Genomic DNA, 22,802 nt, shown 5'->3' with positions numbered 1-22,802 from the left:
AGTCCTCCTACATGGGGCCCTCAGCTTGGTTTCTATCTCTTGGATTAAAGCCTTCTTAGGAAATTCCACATCTCTGCAAACTCTTGAGCAGTTTTGGCTCTGCAAACCTTACAGAGAATGGGTCCCTGGCCCAGGAGTAATGTGAGATGGGGAAGCTATAGCACAAGGCAGGAGTCCCAGAACAGGTGGTGGTAGCCTGTCAGGGAAAAAAAGTACACTGATCTAGTCTATCTCATCAGCCAGATGAAGATTCCCATGCCACTTCTCTTCTGATAGATTTACTTTCTACGGGGAAGAGACTGTAAGGATGATTTTGAGAGCCCCTAGTCCTTTGAGGTTATCTAACATCGCAAATGTAGATGCTTATACTGTCACCGAATATTGTCTCTTTCATTTATTTATTTATACCCCTCAAATATTTTGGTATTCTTACTGCTCTGGCTACGTATTCCAATCCAGTGGTTTGAGCACAAGGCCATTCTTTTTATCACCTAAGACAAAGTTTGAAGTACTGAGAAAACAGCTGAAATAAAAGACACAGGGTGTGTCTCAGGGCGGGAGGAGTAGAACAGTACGAGCTCTACAGTAATTTAGACCAGGAGTCTAGTCCCAGCCCTGTCATTTACTAGCCTTAGGAATTGTGGCACATTACCAAACTCTAACTCTATGAGCCTCAGGCTCTTCACTGTGAAGTGAGTTTGATAAGACCTGTCTTGTAGGACTGGTGGAATATATGTAATGTATGGAAAGCATCTGTCACTGTGCCTGTCTTGTATTGAGACATTAGGGGATGGCAGTTATTACTACGATTATCTTGACCTCAGATGTTACCATCAATCCAGCTGGGATTTTTTTTTTTTTTTTTTTTTTTTTTTTACATCTAAGGGATGTCAGAGAATATGCAGCATTCTAGCCGGAAAAAATCCTCCCAATCAGCCAAAATTCTGCTTTTAACAATGAAAACTAAGTAATATGTTCTCTCCACCCCCTCTTTACCCTCCTTTTTTACTTGTTCTTCTTGAAGTAGAGAGTATCTCACCCTTTTCCATGTAATAATAGCTTCTCTGAGAAACTATAATTGCATGGGCAGAGGCTAGGACTTTTTTGACTAAACATCCCCAGTACAAGCACAGAGACTTCTTAAGAGCAGATGCTCAGTTAATGTTTGTGTAAAATCAGAGTCATGAACAAATCATTTGCTATAATTTATATTCTCAAACATTCTTGAAAACCATAAGCAAATCCAGTATATATCTTTTAAACTTACAAAAGAAAGACTAAATGGAGTAAGGCAAACCAAGAATTGATCAACTTTTACTTTAGCTCTCTATCTGTCTTATCTATCTTATCTCTCCAGCTAGCTACCTAGCTATCTTCTGATCCTATTTTAGCGTGGTGTTCTTTCACCTTTCCAAGGATATTCTTATCCTAAAGTGATGTTATTCTTGTTCTGGACCACAAAAGTGACTTAAGGATTTCCAATTTGTATTTCAAAAAACAAATTTCTTACTCCTAAATCTGACAAACAGCAATAAGTGTGTGATCCATGTCATTCACATAGTCTGAATCTAAATAAACTTTCTGCTGAAAGGAACGCCAATTAAAAATGCAGAAAAAAAGTCAACAAGTTATTTAAGCATATCAGGAACACTGGTTAACAGGCTTTGCCAACCACAAAGTGAAGAATGGGCTTCAGACCTCACTAGGGGTGTGAGGAGAGGCTGGTTGTGGCCCTGGAACGCGCACGGCAGTGGCAGTAGTGCCAGCCCTGGCTGCAGCCCTGGCTCGGGCTCTCTCTCCCTCATCTCTCAAAGCCTCTTCATTGTGGGGTGGGAAGGCAGTGGGGACCACCGTATCATGGATCTTGGCCAGAACATCCAGCACTTTCATCTTGCTGGTTTCGGCGCAGGCCCTCGGGCCCCACAGGAACTCATAGCGTGGCGGATCGCTGTTGGGCACCTGGCGGTACTCCAGGTACCTTTCCTGCACCAAATCTTCTGTGATAAGCTTCCTGGGCTCCCCAAAGATGAAGTGCCTCCTTCCATCATAAACACCCAAAATATTCAGGAATTCCCAGATCTCCTCCTCAGAGGCGCGGTTGCCATTCAAGAAGATCACACCCAGGGGAGGCATCAGAAGCCCATTCTTCGGAAACCGCCTGCCACTGCTCTGACTCCCGTCATCGGTGAGACCTAGCTTGCTGACGAGGGTATAGGAATGACTGTTGGGCTTGACTTCCTTCAATTCTAGGCCAAAGAGCAGCTCCATGCACTCGGAGGCTCTCCTGAGGATCTCAGGGAAGTGCTCCCTATACCTTTTGTTGACAATCTTCAGCTTTTCTCCCTTTGGAATGGGCTCCTTTATCTTATATTTATACAGCATGAACTGCACCAACATCCCTGCCTTCCTGGTTACAAGATCCTTTCCAGGATCACTGGAGGTTGAGGCCTGGGAGGAATTTTTCCTGGCCTTAACCTGGCCCTTGGCACGTACATCAGATCCTGGGCATGAAACCCCTGCAGCACGAGAGCTAGTGGCTGGGGCTCCCTGACGCTCCTGGCGAGTGCCAGCAGCAGCGGAGCTCGGGGGAGTACCCTGAGAAACAGAAGCGGGGGAGGAAGTGGTCTCTTCTACCCCTGCTGTGGTGGCCTGAGCATTAAGACCTTGGGTCTCACCTCTGTTATGGCGGCGTTTCTCACGAGCACGGAGCTTACTCTTCTGACCATGAGGCATGACGGCTGTGGTGAGGGACAGCAGACAGGAGTGTGGGCCAATGACAGGTGACTTGGACACCTGGAGGCTGGAGAATGAGATGACGTGAGCACCTTAAAGTAGGGAGATTCCACCTTGGCTTTATCAAAGGCTGCCTCTGCAAGTTTCCTTGAGGGCACTGCTCTAGGAACCCACAAGGTTCCTGTTTTCCTGGTCAGCCTGTCCTCCCAGAATCCCACAGAGGAACCACAGAGGCCTTAGAGTTTTACTCTGCATCCTATCAGCCCTGCCTTGGATTTACTCAGGTGACAACAGGTGCTGGCAGTGGGGTCCTCTCGGTTCATCTTCAGTATTATCATGTCAGGTCTTGGCAGAGCCTGGGCACCCTCCCCTCTGCTACTCTGAAGCTGACACCTCAAACCTCCCTGCGATCCAGGAGAAGGAAGTGAAGGGGTGCCTCAGTCCACCTCCCTGCCAGGGGACACCAGAGCTGCGAGCTCAGTAGGGTCCTTTCTATCCTGAGTTCGTTGGGATCATCATTCGAGGGCCTCATCTTGGCTCCTTAAAAGCCTTGGCACCACTCTCCATTTGCTGACTGGTGGATGCACCTTCAGACTAAGGACCTCACCTCTCTTAGACTTGATATAAACAAGTGAAGCAGACGCTCAACCTGACAGTCCTTCCCAGAGATTTCTTGGGCTGAAATCCAAGGGTTGGGCTGGACACTTTGAGTCCTCACTCAGGTTCCTCAATTGGGCTCCTGGTAGAGAAGCTCAACTTTTGCCTGAATGGATGCCTGTATGATAGTAAGAACCAACCACCCTGTGTCCCAATAGGAGGAAGTGAAGATGACCGTATCTAACGAAAACGTGGTCTCCCAAGAATGAAAGCTGTTGCAGGCAGGTTGAAGTCCTTGTGGTCCCACACAAGATCCCAATTCAAGGTCTAAATGTGCCTCCAGATAGGGTCTAAGATTTCTCCCTCTGCTGACATGGGACCACTCTCCTCAGAGCAAGACCCTTATTTCCCTGCTAGCCTGTAGTGGGAACTGATGGGCATTTCTGCCTGACATCTATCCTTGAGGTCTCCCAGGGATGATAATAGGGAGGATTCTTTGTGGTCCGAATGCTTTCATGTGGGACATCCCCACAGTCCTCAAGGTTCTCACCATGACACCTGGCATAACCTGAAATCCCCCCTTGCCAACCCGAGGCTGCCCCCTTTGACCTGGTCTCTCACCTCCCTGAGATGTCCTGGGAAGAAGTGAATGCAACTCATGTCAAAATACCCAATTCTCCCAAGCCTGAAAACAGGGCTGGGGCTTTATGCTGCCCCGTTTCTTGTGGGAGGGGCCCCCATCCTCACTCGGTGTCACAACCATGAATCCTGTTGAGGACTAGGTCCCTTTGCTGAATTCGGCTTATTCCATTAGACCAAGGCTCTCAGCTCCCTGAGACCACCTCCAGAGGAGATGAGGGGACACCACAGCCTGCCAGCTCCGCCCGGAGCCTCCTTTCCTGAGTTTGGGAGTCATCAGGTAGCCCTCATTTCCCTTCGTCCCTAGAGGGGTATTTAGGTCACTCAACATCTGTCCACCTTGCTGGGGCCTCCTAGAGCTGAGAGCAGGGGCGCTGCTCAGTGTGGCCCGCTTTGGGGGTCGAGGTCTGCTCACTAGCACTCAGGGCCCTCATCTAGGACTTAGATCTTCTCCATTTGTAGAATCAGCGCTACTCTCATAGACCAAGGCCTTCGGCCCGAGACATCCTAGGCCGAATTCAGCCCCATAGCTCTGCTGGGGCCTCCAACAACCAGATCGCAGGGGCGGGGCGGGAGGCGGGTGGGTCTCCTTTGTTATGGGGGGAGGGGGTCGGGAAGGTCCCTTCAGGCTACATTCAGGTCCTCACCTTAGCTCCGGACGAGTCCTGAAAACCCACTCTCGGACGAACAAACGCCGCGGCTACCGCTCGGGCTCCTCGCTTCCGAAGCGGAAGTTGGGGGGAGCCGCATCCGGCCCTGCGTGGGGTCTCCGAGGGCTGACGGCAGGGGCGGGACTCGGCGGGGCCGCCCACTGTTCAGGGCTCAGCGGTCCCTGCGTCCTGCCGGTGCCGTCTATCGGAGCCTGGGAGCCCTCCCTCTGTGGTCCCGAGTCCTCCAGCCTCCAAACAAAGCCCTCACCTCCCCGAGGCCCTAGTGGCGGGAAGTCAGGGCGCTGAAATTCACAGAGCAAGCCAGTAGGTTAGAAACTCAGATGTTACAGTCTTGAGTCCAAGGTCTGTATAGCAGGGCAGGCATACTGGAAACTCCGGCAGGGTTTCTGTGTTGCAGTCTTTTTTTTTTGGCTACACCGGGTCTTCGCTGTGGCATGCGGGATCTTTAGTTGCGGCATGGGAACTCTTAGTTGCAGCATGCATGTGGGATCTAGTGCCCTGACCAGGGATCGAAGCGGGGCCCCCTGCATTGGGAGCACGGAGTCTTAGCCACTGGACCACCAGGGAAGTCCCTGTCTTGCAGTCTTGAGGCTGAATTCCTTCAGGAAACCTCAGTCCTTGTTCTTGGGGCCCTCAACTGATTGCATGAGGCCCAGTCACACTATGGGTGGTAATCTGCTTTACTCAAAGCCTACAGAGTTAACTATTAATCGCATCTAAAAAATACCTTCACAGTGGACATCTAGACTGATAATTGACTAAACAACTGTGCAGCACAGCCTAGCTAAGATGGCATACAAAATTAAGAGGTGGGAATGATAGGGAGGAATCTAGACTTGGAAATATGATGCTGCCACTAACTGGGACAAAGAATACAGGAAGAGGAGGAATGAGGTTTGGAAAAAAATCATGTGTTTATATACATGAAAACAATGCTTTGATTCTGCAGCATTTCCAATGTATTCCAGTCCTTCTTCCACATATTACTCTCAAGTGAGATCATCACAATCTCTTTTCTCCTCAGATTTATAGAAATTACATTAAGAGGTATCCTTGGATACCAAACAATCCTTAAATCTCACTTAGTCCGAGATGTGGTCAAAGCTGACCACATCCCCAGTTCTTCACTGCTTAGCTATTTACTAATGATGATAAATAAAATCTCTCTCTTTTGAATTACCTCATTTATCCTATACAAATGGGGAATGAAGTATTAAGGCTAATACATTTTTCTGATAACCATGGCTTGTATTTAAACATTAATACTTTTTATTGACCTAATTAATATTAATGGAAATCGTCCTATAGTGCTTTAGGGACTACAGATGTGACAGATTCCCTCTCAGAAGGTTATTATTTCTACATTTTAGTTTTTAAGTGTTAAGGTTATCTATAGGGCCCATATTCTTCCTGTATTAAATGTCAAATAATTCTTCAATGAAAACTCAGCAAAATGCTCTGATAATAAAATAATAGTTAACACATATATAATGCTTCTGAATTCGTGGGCACTGTGCTGAATGCCCTACACTTAATTCTCAAAATAATCTTATAGTTAGGTATTATTATCATCACAATTTTACAGATAAGAAAAGAGGCAGAAAGAGGTTACGGAATTTACCCAAGATTACACAACTAGTAAATGGTAGCGCTGGGATTGGAAGACCAGGTGTCTGCTTCCAGAATCTCATGCTCTTACGTACTACATATTGCCTTTCTAGATGGTGTGAGATAAACATGCTCCAGAACTATGTTGAAACTCAGGAACTATCAGGAATTTATCCTCTGATATAAAATTTCTCTTTATCAATCCACCATCTTGAGAGAGAATAGTCTATAGGTAATCTTTTTGTTTTCATTTTGTAGGAGAAACAGTCATGCGTCATTTCACTCTTCTTTTGTAAATTATTTGCTTATTTTTCCCATTTTAAAGGCTTCCCTAACGTCTGTAATTAGAATTTCCCATGCCTTTTGAAGTTTATTTTTCTTAACCTTAAAAATATTTTTAGGAATAGTATGTGCTCCCTGTGGAAGACAAAGAACATAAAAAGTTAAAATATGAACTGCTAGCCCTTAATGTACTTACTAGTAAACTTCCACTGCCTAATGAAGAGCCACAAAACTCAGCATCCTAAAACAACAACTGTTTGTTCTCACAGATCTACAGGTTGGCTGAGGGGGCTCTACTTCACGCTGTAGCTTAGGACCAGAGGGCTGGCTGGGGCTTTTTCTAATGGTGATGACAGTTTTAAAAACTGAGGTGGGTCTTATAAGTGCTGTCACTGAAACATCTTGCATTCACTTCCATTAAGTTACAAGAGCAAGTCACAGAACAATATGTACACTGTTGCCCCTGTGTGTTAAAAACTCAACGTATTTTTGTAGCGCATCTATGTACAAAGAAGCCTCAAATCAGCTTTCGAATGACACACACCAGACAGTTAATTGTGGTTACTTTTGAAAAGGGGGCTGAATTTTGGAGCAATGTTGTAAGGGGGGAGATTGTGATTTATGTGTGTAAGAAGTTTTTATAAGAAGAATATCTATGCTGTGATTAGCTCTGGCATTAAAATATTTAAATGAGCCTAATAGTAGAAATAGTAGTTGTGTATCACTCGGATGAAGTAACTGCTAACTGAGGCAACAGAGAAAACCTGGTATCTGAATGACTTAACACAACAAAAGTTTGTTTCTTGTGCACATAAAATCTGAGGAAGGTTGGCAGAGGCTCACTGCTAACAGATGACTCCGAGATCCAGGCTGTTTACATCACGTGGCTCAACACGGGCTCTCTATGTTTGCTGCTGAATGGAAGAGAAAGCACAGAGGTGCCATACTGACTCCCTCGTGCCTTGGTCTGGAGGTGACCGTTCCTAATTACAAGTGGACTGGGAATATAGTCTCCCCAGGAACCCAAGGAGAGCAAGACAGCATGTGGATGAGGTTTGCAGTCTCCCATAAAGTGGTATATAGTATGTGCTCAATAAAGAGCAACTATTGCAATTGGTTATGACAACAACCCTCTTAGTTTCTTGGAGGAGTTTCTGAGAAGGCCAAATTTACCTTGAAATTCACCAATTTTTTTCTTGTGCATACTATGTAAGAGATGTTTTCAAATATAGGATTACATCTAATCTCCAAAAGTACCCTGTAAATCTCAGCAGAGAGGGCTTTCAACAGTATCTTTCTGCATTGCCAATTGCAGTAACCTGTGTAATCTCAGTAGGCTGGGAATTTTCTCCTAACTTTTGGTTGCATGGTCAAAATCACAGCCACCCACCACCTGACTGAACATACCTGAACACACGAACAGGTGGCATTAAGCATATTGAAAAAACAGCATCTTCCCTGGGACAGATACAGACTAGAATTACTGGGAGGACGGCGAATTATTTTTCCTTTTTATTCAAAGCTAGCATGTCTGTCAAAGAACCATCTTCCACCTCCACGAAGGACTCCAAGATGGGTTTTTAGGAATTCAGCCTCAGTAGATGTTTGTTTACACAGTGATTTCCTTGGTCCCTCCTCCTTTACCACTTAGGAAGAAGGCTTTGGTTTCTGACCACTTAATTAAGTTCACTCATCAGTGTATGGATTCAATGGCCAGATTCAAAGAAGACATTGCATTAAAATCCTACTGCAAATATCACGTTGTTTCAAAAAAGGCCTCCCTAGACTTGGGGTTATAAGCCAAGGCCCTGCAGTGTCCATACGAAATCAGAGTCTAGTCACCAGCAGGTTTGAAAACACTGAGAATGTGGTGGAGGCACCCAGTGGGGATGAGGAGGTGTCTAAACGTCACTGTCTGAAGTGAACAGTTACATGGAAAGGGCAGCTGCTGTCACAGGGGTCCACGGTGAGGAACGGGATCTGCAGGGAGTCGGGATGCTCCGAGTCAGAGGAGGGCAGGGGATGTGGGCTGTCTGCTCCTCTGGGAGCTGAGTGCAGCCTCCAGAGGAAGACGCAGAGAAGAGCTGGCCAGCAGGTCAGCTTCCAGTCTGGACACGAGGGCACACTGACTGGGGAAGACCCAGGGGAAGGGCGCTGTAACGCGGGAAAGTGCTGGGACTGGACACACGTGCCGGGACCGGGGCAGTCAGCTCTCAGGGAACCCTGGGGCGAGGGGCAGGAGGATCCTAGGTAAACGAAGCCCACAGACAATCCCCAAATTGTGTCTGATTCTCATTTTCACCTTCCGTCTTTAGGCCTGCTTTTAATATTTTGGCTACAGGTTCCTCTTTCTTATTGCCTGAGAGACATCATGGAGCAGTGAGAAGAGAAATGAATTAAGAGACAGAAGGGCTGCCTCAGGCTGGGAGGAGTGGAACAGTATGGGCTCTGGAGGAATTCAGACCAGGCTGTACTCCCGGTTCTGTCACTTTACCAGTCTGGAGAATACTGCAAGTTCTTTGTCTGCCAAGTGGGTTTGATAAGCCTCATCTTATAGAACTGTCGGAACATGTGTGATATATGTAAAGCACCTGGCACAGTGGCTGGCAATGTTTGGGTCTTTCATGCATGGCACTTCTTATGATGCTTATTTTCATACCAGAAGAAACTACCCTCATCTCTAGGAATTTTTCATTTTATCCAGGAGATGTCAGAGACTATGCGGTCCTCTAGGACAAAGAAAGCTGAATTAACCAAAGTGCTCCTTAGCAAGTAACCCTGAGTAAATGTTCCCTATCAGAGAATATGTTGTTTCATTTGTGGAGGCAGGGATTTCACCGGGATGCAAATCAAACCTTACAGAATTTGTGTCAAGGACCAATAATTCCCCTGCCGCCCAAAAACCCCCCGATTTTCACGTGTTTCATCACCACCAAAATCTGGCCGCATTTAGGAGTTCTGCCAGATGACACTCAAGACAAACAAATATCGTATATTAATGCATATATGTGGAATCTAGATAAATGGTACAGTTGAACCTATTTGCAGGGCGGGAACAGAGACGCACACATAGAGAACGGACATATGGACACGGGGGAAGCGGGGTGGGATGAATTGGGAGATTAGGATTGACCTATATACACTACCATGTGTCAAATAGATAGCTAGTGGGAACCTGCTGTACAGCACGGGGAGCTCAGCCTGGTGCTCTGTGACCACCTAGATGGGTGGGGGGAAGTCCAGCAGGGAGGGGACATATGTATACGTATAGCTGATTCACTTCATTGCACAGCAGAAACTAACACAACATTGTAAAGCAATTATACTCCAATTTAAAAACCCCGATAACTAATTAATGGAGCGGGCTGGGGCTCCTCCAGCTCAGGGCACAGAGTGCCAGCACAGGGGCTTCTCAGCATCCCACCACAAAGGCGACAATATGCATAAAACACCTGGTTTGTTGGTGCACTGTGTTCACCTGCACCGGGGCAAAAGCACTGGACCCCTTCTATTCTTTCTCCAGGCGGAGATTCTCTCTGGTTTACTCACAATCCCAAAGTAACTGTTCAGGGCAGTTTCTCATTTCAGGCTTAGCCTCTCAACTCTGAGGCCCACCATCTGAGGGTCTGGCCCCTGCTCACCATTATCACAGCCTCATCCAGCCCACCATGCAGCCAACTCAAAATTACCTCCCAAGGAGGGATTTGCAAAATACCAAGCCTCAAAGTGTTCTGGCTAAGACAATTTATACTTCACTGCTCTCATCTGGACTCTCTCCCCACCACCCTCACTGGGTTTTTTCATCACACCACCTTCCTTATATAATAGCTGCTCTTATACTCTAAACATCTACAGGCAGGTGCAGGGTCTTTTTTATCTTAGCATCATCACTACCAGCACAGAACCTTCCAAAGAGCAGATGCTCAATTAAAGATGGGAATAAAGGAGGCACTGAGTGAGGAATGTAATTTATTACTATTTAATTTTGTCGGCATTCTTGAATAAGCTAAGGACATCTAGGTGTATATCTTTGAATTTTACAAAGAGAAAGACAAAGGTGAATAAGACAAACCAAAAGTTGACTAAACTTTACTTTGTTTTCATCCATTTTAAAACCACAGCATTCTTTCACATTTCCAAAGAATTCCTATTCCAAAGCCATATTATCTCATTCCAGAACCCCAAAAAGATGCAAGGATTTTTCAAATCGTACTACACAGTACCAAAACTCTTACTCTTAAACCCGATAAACAACAACAAATATGTGATCCATGTCATTTATAAACTTGGATTCTGAATCTAAATAAACATTCTAGTAAAAGAAACAACATTTGAAAGATACTAGTGTAAAACAGGAACACAAAGAAGAGATATATTATGATCTTTCCAGCCCCAGCTTAGCCTCTCACTACTTAAAGGGTTGGCAGCGTTGGTCAAACACAAAGTGAAGAAGCTGCCTCAGACCTCACTGAGGGTGGGAGGAACTGCTAGACATGACCTTGGAATGCGCACTGGCCTTGACACGAGTAGGAGCCCTGGCTGCAGCTCTGGCTCGGGCTCTCTCTTCCTCATCTCTCAAAGCCTCTTCATAATGGAGTGGAAAGGCACTGGGGACGGTACCATTGACCTTGGCCACAAACTCCAGGACTTTCACCTTGCTGGTTTCAGCGCGGGCTCTCCGGCCCCACAGGAACTCATAGCGTGGGGGATCGCTGTTGCGCACCTGACGATACACCAGGTACTTTTCCTGCACCAAATCTTCTGTGATAAGCTTCCTGGGGTCCCCAAAGATTAAGTGCCACCTTCCATCATAAACACCCAAAATATTCAGGAATTCCCAGATCTCCTCCTCAGAGGCGCAGTTGCCATTTAAGAAGATCACACCCAGGAGAGGCATCAGGAGCCCATTCTTCGGAAACAGCCTGCCACTGCTCCGACTCCCCTGATTGCTGACAAGGGTATAGGAATCACCACTCGGCTTGACTTCCTTCAAGTCAAGACCAAAGGCCAGCTCCAGGCACTCAGCAGCTCTCCTGAGGATCTTAGGGAACTTCCCCTTATACCTTTTGTTCACAAGCTTCAGCATGTCTGCCTTTATAATGGGCTCTTTCATTTTATACTTCTCCAGCAGGAATTCTACCAACATTCCCACCTTCTTGGTTAGAGGATCTCTGCGAGAGCTCTCATCGGAGGTTGAGGCCTGGGAGGAATTTTTCCTTGCCTTAACCTGGCCCTTGGCACGTACATCAGATCCTGGGCATGAAACCCCTGCAGCACGAGAGCTAGTGGCTGGGGCTCCCTGAGGCTCCTGGCGAGTGCCAGCAGCAGGGGAGCTCGGGGGAGTACCCTGAGAAACAGAAGCGGGGGAGGGGGGCGACTCTTCTATCTCTGCTGCAGGGGCCTGAGCACCCCCGAGATTCTGGGTCTCCCTCCGGGCCTGGCGGCGCTTCTCACGGGCACGGAGCTTACTCTTCTGCCCCCGAGGCATGACTATGGGCAGGGACAGCAAGCGGGGGAGTGGGCAGGAGAGCAGGTGATGCTGGAACCTGGAGGAGGGAAGGTGACAGGGTGTGAGCACCTTCAGCAGGGAGGCACCACCCTGACCTGAAGAAGGCCGCTCTGCACGTTCCCTTGAGGGCACTGCTCTAGGAGCCACTAGGCTCTTGTTCTTGGTCAGCCTGTCCCCTGAGAACCCAGTGTAAGAAGTGAGAGTGAGTGAGCCTCAGGCTACAGCCTGCCAGCCCTGCCTGTGGCTGACGGCGGTGACCACAGATCCTGGGAGGGTAGGCCCTCTCCGGGTTCCAAGGGTCCCTTTCGTTCACAAACAGGATTGTCACATCGACTCTTGGTAGGGCCGGGACCTCTTTCCTGTGCTGCTCTAAAGGTGCCACCTCAAAGCTCCCTGGGACCCACGAGAAGGAACTGAGTCGTGGACACTGTCGGGGTGGACAGCGCTGACAGTTCTGTGGGGCCTGCTCTGTCCTGAACTCGTTGGTCCTCAACCGTTCAGCGTCCTCATCTTGTCAATACCGAGGGTCTGGGACCCCCCCCCCCTTCTGCCCCTGGTGTGGCACCTTCAGACGAAGGATCTCATCTCCCTGAGAAATGATACAGAGAAATGAGGAGCCTCCGCCTGACAACCATGCTCTGGGCCTTCAAGGGCTGAGCAGAGGACTGGGCAAGACTCTTTACTATTCCTTTGATTCGGTGGAAGGGGGGTGTGCTACCTTCAGTCGTCACTCACAGCCCCCACTGTGTCTCCTGGGAGGATCTGGGGGCTCCTTTCTCTCTTGACTTGACGACATTTCCTCACAGTAAGGCCCACAGCTCCCTGAGCCCGAACGGTGGAAGTGAGGATGGCCTTACCCGGCCACAGTGCCCCTAGTCTCCAGAGGCTGAAAGCTGCAGCAGGCAGGCTGAGGCCCTATAACGTGTGGTCCTCGCTCACGGTCCCCATTTTTCGCTCAGGGGAGGGTCTCAGGTTCCTCCCTCTGCTGACCCATCAGACCAAGATGCTTACTTCCCTGTGAGTTCTGAGTGGGGAACTGATGGGCACTTCTGCCTGACATGTGTGCCCGGGGGCGCCTAGGAACGACAATGGAGAGGGACTCTGCGGGGCCCCCGCTGCCATGGGGTGCAGGTCCCCACGGTCCTCAGCATCTTCTCCGTGAGTCCTGGCAAATCCTGGAAATCCTCCCTCCGCTGACCTGAGTTCGCTTGCATTACATTAAGATTCTCACCTTCCTGAGATCCCCAAGATGAAAGAAAGGGTGAGCCACTTCCAGTCACCCCCGTCCATGACCTCCCTGGCTTGGAAGCAGGGGCTGGACTCCGCGGGACCCCACTGTTCCCGCATCGTTGGCCTCTTTAGCCCTCACTCAGACGGGATCTAGGCTCCTCCCTCAGCCCACCTGAGTCTTCTGGCCTCAGATCAAGGCCCACGTCTGCCTGAGTCCCTGGGGCTGGAAGTGAGGGGTGACACATCAGGCTACCTCTACCTGGGGTTTCCCAGGGCTGAGGGGGGTGGGAGTTTGTGGGCCCCCACTGTTTTGGGTGGGTGTTCATCTACGTCATCCCTCAGTGTCCTCACCCTGACTCATAGCAGGACTTGGACATCCTCTGTGTCTTGACTTGAAGTCTATGCCCTCATACTAAGGCCCCCAACTCCCCGAGACCCACTAGAAAGAAAATTTTCTTGTCTCTCTAGCTACAACTGTGTGTGGACTTCCAATGCTGACAGTCAGGAAGACATTCTGTTGCCCTCACTGCTGTGGTGTAGGTGGTCCCCTCAATTCTCAGGGTCCTCTCCTTGGTTCCTGGCATTACCTGGAAAGCCTCCGGCTGCTGACCTGAGCCCATACTCCCATCAACGAGGTTCCTCACCTCCCTGCCACGGTCCGGGGAAAAGTGAGTGATATTCATCAGCTCACCATGCCTCAGTCTCCCTCCCAGGTCTGAGAGTAGGGATGAGATTCTATGTGGTTCACTTCTTTCTGGGTGGGGTTCCCTCATCTTCACTCGGTGTTACCACGTTGACTCTTGTTAGGAACCAGGCTTCTTCCCTATGTTGAATGAGGCCTCTCTCATTAGACCCAAAGCCTGATGTCCCTGAGACCACCCTTGGAGGAACTGAGAGGGCAATTCAGCCTGAGAGCTCTAAACCTGGCTTCCCAGGGCGAAGGCAGAGGCGGCACTTTGTGTGGTCTCCTCTGTTCTGGGGGAGTTGGTTGTCTCATTCCTCACATAGAATTTGTGCCTTGACATCTATCATGGCCTGGGACTCCTCTTTTTCTGCTGAACCGGGCAGCCAGCCCTTAAACCAAGGCCCTCATCTCCCTCAGACCCCACCGGCAGAAGTTAGGGGGCACCTGAGCCTGCCAGCTCTGCCCGGGGCCTCCCGGGGCTAAGGGCAGGGGCGGCATTAGATGCAGCTCTCTCCACTGTGTATGGAGCAGTCTCCATTTCCTCACTCAGGATCTTCGCCTTGACCCTGCACCCTGCCTGAGACTTTGCCCTCTGCTGACGTGAGCCCATGACCGTCAGAAAAGGTCCTCATCTTCCTGGGACCTGAGCTTACAGTCAGAGTGAGCCTCGTTCTGCCAAAGCTGATCTGGGGCTCGGCTATGCCTGGTAACAGCAAGGGTGGGCCTCTCCGACCCCGCTCTTCTGGAGTTGGTGGCTCCCTCAGTCCTCATTCAGGACTTGGGCGTCCAGTCCGGGTAGGGTTTGGGATTCCTCCCTCCACTGACCCGAATCTGCATGCCTCAGACCGAAGCTCTCACCAGAGGAGTCGGGGCCTCCACATCCCGGCTACCTTATCTGGGGACTCCCAGATCTGAGAGCAGGGCTGCTGATTTGTGCAGTTCCCTGCTTTGAGGAGAGGTCTGCTTACTAGCACTGATGGTCCTACCTCTGCTTCTTTTAGGGCCAAGTCTCCTCCCTAAGCTTAACGGGCTTGCCTTATCTATCTATCCATCCATCCATCTACCTGTTTACATTTCACACCCATTACGCATTTATTTTGTAACTGGTAGTTTGTACCTCTTAGTTGCCCTCACCTAATTTCTCTCCTCCCCCCAACCACCTGTTTGTTCTCTCTATCTATAACTGTTTCTGTTCTGTTGTTCGTTCATTTGTTTTGTTTTTCAGCTTCCACATATAAGTGAAATCATACAGCATTTGTTTTTCTCTGTCTGACTTATTTCACTTGGCGTACATCACACCCTCTAGGTCCATGCCCCCGCCCTTCCTTTTTGGCCGCACCGTGCGGCATGTGGGATCTCAGTTCCCCCACCAGGGATCGAAGGTGCGCCCCCTGCAGTGGAAGCGAGGAGTCTTAACCACTGGACCGCCAGGGAAGTCCTGCCCCCTTTATATAAAGGCCTTTCTCTACCCGAACGTCCCCTAGCCCCCAACCCCACTTCCCACCCCAGGCAGAAATGAGGGGTCCTCTCAGCCTGAATTACTCTAGGGCATCGCACGAGTGAAGGCGGGCGGGGGTTCCGTGCAGTCACGTCTTTCGGAAGGAGGGACCCTCATTAGCTCTGAAGGTCCCACCTTTTCACCTGCTGGGGACAAGACTACACCCTTTGCCTAAGAAGCGGCCCCCTCTAGACAAAGGCCCTCCACTCCCTGAGGCCCTCCAGACGGCAACTCCAACAGGACTCCTCTGGCATATAGGTCAGATCAGGGTCCCACGCTGCTGATGGCAGGCAGGGGCGGGAGGCGGGTGGGTCCCCTTTGTTATGGGGGGAGGGGGTCGGGAAGGTCCCTTCAGGCTGCATTCAGGGCCTCACCTTGGCTCCGGACGAGTCCTGAAAACCCACTCTCGGACGAACAAACGCCGCGGCTACCGCTCGGGCTCCTCGCTTCCGAAGCGGAAGTTGGGGGGAGCCGCATCCGGCCCTGCGTGGGGTCTCCGAGGGCTGACGGCAGGGGCGGGACTCGGCGGGGCCGCCCACTGTTCAGGGCTCAGCGGTCCCTGCGTCCTGCCGGTGCCGTCTATGGGAGCCTGGGAGCCCTCCCTCTGTGGTCCCGAGTCCTCCAGCCTCCAAACAAAGCCCTCACCGCCCCGAGGCCCTAGTGGCGGGAAGTCAGGGCGCTGCTCCGACCATCTCTGCCTGACAAGACGGGCGCCACCCTGTGAGCCTCCCTCCTTGGGGGAGAGACCCCCTCATTAGCACTGCGGGTCCTCACCTTGACTCTGGTTATGGCCAAGACGTCCCCCTCTGCAGAACTGGAGTCCGATCCTGCTAGATGAGGCCCTTCCCTCCCTGAGATCACACGGGTGGAATGAGGGGATGACTCAGCGGTAGCTCTTCTGGGTCTCCCAGGGCTAAGAACTGTACAGAGTTCTATTTGGCCCCCTCTGCTTTTGGGGGTCCCCTCACAACAGCCAGGTCATTCCCTTGACTCTTGTTAAGGCCTGAGTTTTCTCTCTGCAGATCAGTGGCTGTCCCACTAGTCCAGGGTCCTCACCTCCATGAGACTCCTCAGGGAGACTGAGGGGGTTCTTCTACCTCAAACATCTGTCCTGGGCATCCCAGGGCTGACAGCATTCGGGGGATTTGTGGGACTTATCTTTTCTGGGGTGGGTGGTTCCCTCATTCTTATTCAGATTCTGGTCAGATACCTGACCAGCCTAGGGACTCCACTCTCTGCTAACTTGAGGCTGCTCCCATCAAATCAAGGTACTCCCGTTCTGGAGACCTCCAACTGGAAGCCAGGATGAGCCACATCCAGCCAGGACTGTTCTGGACTTCCAAGGGTTGATGGCTTGAGTCAGAATTTACAGAAAACCCACTGTTCTGGCTGGGTCCTTCCATCATTCCTCATTCAGGGTCCCCACCTTCATATCTATCAAAGACTGGGACTCTTTCTGCTTACCTCCTTCCATTGTTTTTAGGCCAAGGCTCTTAAGTCCCTGAGAAGCCTGAAGAATAAGTGAGGGCATGCTCAGCCTGACAGCTCTATCTGAGGCTCTCTAAGTCCGACAGCAGGTGGAAGCCTGTCTAGGTGTGACTCCCTATATTCTGGGGTGTTGGTCTTCTAAGCCCTCTAACACTGAGGCCATCCTCTTGGCTCCTGCCTCTTGAATTAAAGGTTTCCTGAGAAATACCTCATCCTTGCAAACACCTGAGCAGTTTCCCCTCTGCAAACCTTGGTCCCTGCCTTAGGAGCGATGTGAGATGGGGAAGCTAAAGCATAACGCAGGGGTTCCAGACAGGTGGTAACCTATCAGGGGAAAAATACACTGATATTTTCCTTCTCTTCACCAGCCAGACTTAGAGTCTCATGTAAATTCTGTTCTGACAGATTTATATTTTATGGGGAACGGGCTGTCCAGGATGATTTTGTGAGCCCCTGATCTTTTGAGGTTATCTGACAGTGCATATGAAGATGATCATATTGTCACTGAGTATTAGCTTTCTTTTCTTTATTCATGCCTGTCATTTATTTTGGTATTCATATTGCTCTGGGAATGTATTCCAACACAGTAGCATAAGCACAGATTTTCTTTTATTGCCTGAGATGCATTTTTAAGAAGAAAGAGGAAAACTGAATATAAGAAACACAAGGTGGGCCTCAGGCTTGGAGAATTGGAATAGTGTGGGCTCTTGATTAATCCAGACCTGGGATCTAGTTTCAAACCTGTCCCTTAACAGCCGTATGAATTTGGGTGCATTACTAAACTCTGTGAGCATCGGGCTCTGCATCTATGAAGTGGGTTTGGCAAGCTCTGTCTTGTAGAACTAGTGAGATGTGGTTAATATGTGTTAAGTGTCTGGCACAGTGACTGGCCTGTGTTGAGACTTCAACGTGGCATTTATTACTATGATTAATTTGGACCCCATGATACCACCCACTCTGCTGGGGTTGTTTTTTTTATTTTTTTTAACTCCAGCAGAAGCCAGAAAATATGTGGCAACCTAGAACAAAGAAAACCCAATCATCCAAAATGCCTATTAGCAAGAAAAACTAAGTAATATTTCCCTATTACATGATAAATTATTCAGCATGGGTATAAGATATACTTTCCCAGTTAGATACAACACAAACCCCCTAAGTCTGTGTCAAGGATCACCAACTTCCCTCCCTACGAGCAGCCCTTCCATCTAAACTACCCTTGTTTTCATTAATTTAACCATCACCAAAAACCCAGAACTCGTATAGAGTTTATCAGATTATACACATGATAACTTAATTTGAATGCCCTTTTGATGGAGAGGGCTCTGACCCTCCCAGCCCAGTGCAAAGGTGCCCAGTGGCTTCTTACCATCTTGCCTCAAAGGAGGATTACACTTATTTCTCAGAAACTCCCTGAAGACGATGTGAATGAAACATTTAATTTGCATACTGTGTTCTCCTGCTCTGGCATAAGAGCACAGGACACGTCCCATCCCTCGCACAGTGATATACTTTTGCCCTTCATGAATATTAGGCTCAGAACAGTCACAAGGGGGCTGATCTTCTGCATGCCCTTTACATAACTCAGCCTCTCATCTTAGGTGAGGTCCAGTTTTCTGAGATGGACATAGGAGTGGTGCACTTCTTTCACATCAACCTCAAAGACCAGCTTCATGTGCTCAGAGGCTCCCCTAAGGATCCCAGGAAGTGAAGTGCTCCTTATCATTTTTTATGACATTATTCACCATGTCTGACTTTGTGATGGGCTCTTTAACTTGATAACTGAGCACAAGGGAATTCACCAACAAAACCACTTTCTAGTCAAGAGTGTGTTTGGGCAACTTCTTAGTGTCTGGCAAAGCTGCATGGCTCTCTGACTTCGTTCCTCTATTGGACCACTGGAGTCCTGCTTGATGAGGTGCCTATGAACACTCCTGACTTTGAGTCTTTGGGTCTCCTTGAGGGCCTGAAAGCATTGCTCATGTGTGCAGCACCACTGCTTCTGATACTGAGGCATGATCGCTCTTGTTGGTACCAGTAGGCAGGAGTGTGGGTAGGAGGCATGGCAGTGGGCCACCACAGGCTAAGGAAGAGGAGGAAGATGTAAGTGGTGTCAGCTGGTAAACTCAATTTTGTTTGCTCTGACGAAGGCCAACTCCACCAGACTTTTCCTAAGGGCAGTGTTCTAGGGCCTCACAGGTCTCCTGTCCTGTTTGTTCCACAAGTACTTGAAGAAGGAACTGAGAAGGCATTTCACAGCTCAGCCGGCCAACCCAGTTGGAGACTTCCCAGGGCTCACAGTAGGGCAGGGAGAAATGGGCTCTATTAGGCGCACTGGGTCCCCACTCTGACTCCTAGCAGTTCCTGGGACACTCAGTCTACTGACCTGAGGCCATCTCCCTTCAGACCAAGGCCTTCCTCTCTCTGAGACTCCTACAAGGAAGTGATGGAGACATCTCCTACGGTCACCTCTGTCTGGACCCTCCCAAGGTTGACAGCAGGGCCTTGACTCTGGGGGACACCCTCTCTTCTGGGGTTAGAAGTCCCCTCACTGCTCATGCTGGTTCCTCACCTTGACTCCTGACACAGTATGGAATTCCTCCCTCTGCCTAACTGGGGTCATTCATCCCCTTCAGACCTCACTTCCTTGAGTGGTCTGAGGAGAAAATAACACTGGACAAAGAAATATAGGACCTGTTTTTTTATTAACAGGATGTCTGGCAAACCTACCTGAGGGCGAAGTGAGGGTCCTTAGCTTGAAACTCTGTCTGGGCCTCCCAGGTCTCACAGCAGGGGTGTAGCAGGCCTCTGAGGTTCCTCTCTTCTGGAGTTTTATTATTCTCAGTTCATATGGGAGGTATTTGGAGAAATCATGGTACTCAGTGAAAAGCAAGTTTGAGGGCGTGCCAGGGACCTATTGGGGAGAGAGTGACAAAAATGACGGGTGGAACGTCAGACTGTGCCTGCATGTCTTGCTGAGGCATTGTTACAGGGAATCAAATATACCCCCTAATCAGTGCTGGAGTGGTGTTTACATCAGTATTTTCAAAAACAGGACCTGTGAAGTAATAATAGGTGCTATTCAAAAAAAGGCAAATTATTTAAATAAAGTTGAGTAAGTTTTAGTTTCTGGTTTTGTTTTCACTGCAAGACTTCCCAAAGCCCTCAATATGCCAATATGCACTAAGAAACTCCAAGAGGGATGATATAGCATGATGAGTTTTCTTAACATATTTGGCCATGAAAAGCATGTCCTCCTGCCATTTTTTTTTTCACATCGAATCTCAGGACTTCAGCACAGAACATTTTGGAGATGTTGTCTATGATGTTCCTGGCAGATCCTCAACTTATGTTTTTCTGAATGTTTTCAGTGACAGTATAGTGGCCCTTGGACGGGGCAAGAATACCGGCCAGGCACATTTTCAAAACAAAATGGCTGCTTTAGTGCCAATAAAGATGATATCTAAAGCACAAAGACCTTAATAAGTGACATGAAATATCAACTCTTGATACGTTTCCAAAATTTTAATTTTGGAATAGGATGCAACCACATCCAAAACTTGCTTGAGATGCCTGATCATTGAGAGACATACTCTAAGGGTCATGTTAAATATAGGTCGTCCTAAATTTCCCAAAGAATACTACTATGTTACAGATACTTAAAGGAGAGTAGATGCATATTTTGTAAGTACCCAAACCTCCAGGGGGAAAATATGCTAGAGCTAGCCCAGCTGTAGGGGACCTAATCAAAAGAGGTGTGAATACAGGGTAGATATTCAGGCTCAGTGGAGAATGGGAATGTTTGGAAACCACAAGGGAGAAATTCTATCTTATAAACTGGCTTTACATAGTGGAAGTGGCAAGGGAACATGGTAATGAGGAAGCTACACAAGTGCCTGCAATTCATCCAAGTGGTACAGGGTACTGTGTCTTTCAAAAGACCTGATTCTGGACTTCTCCAGATGTTAGGATTGAGGTCACTGGTATTCTTTCTGCTATTCTTACAATGTTCAGTTCAGAAACTGGCGCAGGCCATGCTCCTGCAGAAGACACACATAGTTGATCTGGGAAAGACAAAGGCAGGGAATAGAGACAGGGGCTCAGAGCAATGACCCAGAGATGCCTGCAGAAGTCTAGAGGAGTACAGCTAAAAACACACATCCATTTTCCTCTTTACAGTTCAAATAAATCTAAAAACTAAAGCAATTTCCTAGGCAAAGCTATAATGCAAACCCAGCCTTTATCTTGTGATTTGGACTTAGGGTATACAGATAATTAGAAGTATGTTGATCTGATCAAGTTACTTTCTTAAATGCTGTATTTCAAAGGATTTCAAATAAAAGAGAAACAAGATGGTGGCTCAAGATAGCTGACATTTAAAAAAAAAACAGCATATAAGTAACATACTTAGAGCTATATTAGTGCATCTCCTGGGTAATTTTAGTATTCATTAGTGTCTTCATCTCTCAGTGGAACAAAACTCATGACTGTCGTTAAAATACTGCTTTAGTCATGTACTAGCTAATTAATAAAGATATTAAATATAACCATTTCTGAAACCTGTGCCTCCGGCATATATTTTAGCAATGCCTCTTCAATGGGATTTTAGTACTTAAATATTTCCCTCTATGATATTTGGATATGTATATGATTTTAAAATATTATAAAATTATTCATCAGGGAACTGTAATAGGGCTTTGTGACTTTACTAAAAATCTTTTCATTTGAAAACACACCTTTAGAGTATCCATTGATATTGGGAGACAACTTCAAGTTTTATAATTATGTGCTACCATATACCATTCTTTCATTATAAAGCAAGAAACCCAGGTCAAAATAAAAACATCTCAATCAATGTTTAAGAGGATTATCAGTTTTTCAAGATTCCAGTTTAGTTTTAGAAAATCATTCTTATGTTTCTTCTAACTGGTTTTTCCATTTCATTGTAAAAATCTATTCAAAAACACTAATGTTTAATGTTTAAAGTGATCGTTATAGAGAGGGAGGGAAGTAGGAACAGCACAAAGAAAAACAACAATAACAATATAATCTCCACTACTCAGAGACATCTGCTGTTATCAAACTATTCTTTCTATTTGTTATTAGGCAATTTTGGAAGACTCCGAAAAAATCTCAGCTTGGCATACACAAACCACCTAGTGAACAATGGCAGACTCCTACCACCTAGTTAGTTCTTTTCAGTTTGCAGATGGGTAAAGAAACTCAGCCCCAAGAAAACAATGCTGCTCTTTAAATTATTCCTCCCTACTTTTCTTCATCGAATGACTATATACTGCTTTGATTACTGCAGGGCTTTGCTTAAGCCACTGCCAATGATTTTTCTTTTAAAAGAAGAACCCTACAGATAAAATAGCTTAAAAATTGCATAGGATATTCAGAGAGCAAGAATAAAGGGAAACGAAAATCCACCGTCAGGATTTGAATTTCAGGCTTTGTCGGCGATTGACGTGTAGAATGTAGAATGTAATTTTTCTCCAGACTTTAATATCTACTAAACACTCAATGACCAAGTGGCCTACATTTGTTAGATATTTATTTAATGAGTTGGATTTAATGTGACATTTGTGACTGAAAGCTAGAAGTCTAGATCAAGTGTCTGTGATCTAAAGAGATGGGGCCTTAAGTTCTGGATTTTATCAAATGTGCATCCAAGTCCAAATTGATAGAACCAAGAATTCCCTGGCTTTCAGTACTCCACAGAAGGTGAAGACATAGGTAAGCTATTTAAAGAACAAAATGGACTCCACACTAAGAGTAATGACAAAAAAACACTAAGTATTCAAAATCCAGATCAATATCAAATGATAAATAAAAGGTACAAAGATATTACAAATGAATAGGTGC

General features: G+C 47.6%; 1 protein-coding gene and 1 pseudogene across 1 annotated transcript; both read right to left on the bottom strand.

The window, feature by feature from the left end:
* Nucleotides 1–1,702: 1,702 nt before the first annotated feature.
* On the bottom strand, nt 1,703–19,802 carry LOC133081550 (melanoma-associated antigen B4-like; annotated as a pseudogene).
* Nucleotides 10,962–12,198, bottom strand: LOC133082107 (melanoma-associated antigen B4-like). The gene has a single exon (XM_061178558.1). It carries the CDS (start codon nt 12,016–12,018, stop codon nt 10,996–10,998), a length of 1,023 nt encoding a protein of 340 aa, XP_061034541.1. The 5' UTR covers nt 12,019–12,198; the 3' UTR covers nt 10,962–10,995.
* Nucleotides 19,803–22,802: the final 3,000 nt, after the last annotated feature.

Source organism: Eubalaena glacialis, chromosome X, assembly GCF_028564815.1.
Source record: "Eubalaena glacialis isolate mEubGla1 chromosome X, mEubGla1.1.hap2.+ XY, whole genome shotgun sequence".
NCBI lineage: Eukaryota > Metazoa > Chordata > Mammalia > Artiodactyla > Balaenidae > Eubalaena > Eubalaena glacialis.
This window is presented reverse-complemented; position numbering and strand designations above follow the sequence as displayed.

Excerpts from the sequence above, each read along its gene's own strand:
- LOC133082107 (XM_061178558.1), bottom strand. The coding sequence starts at position 12,018 with ATGCCTCGGGGGCAGAAGAGTAAGCTCCGTGCCCGTGAGAAGCGCCGC.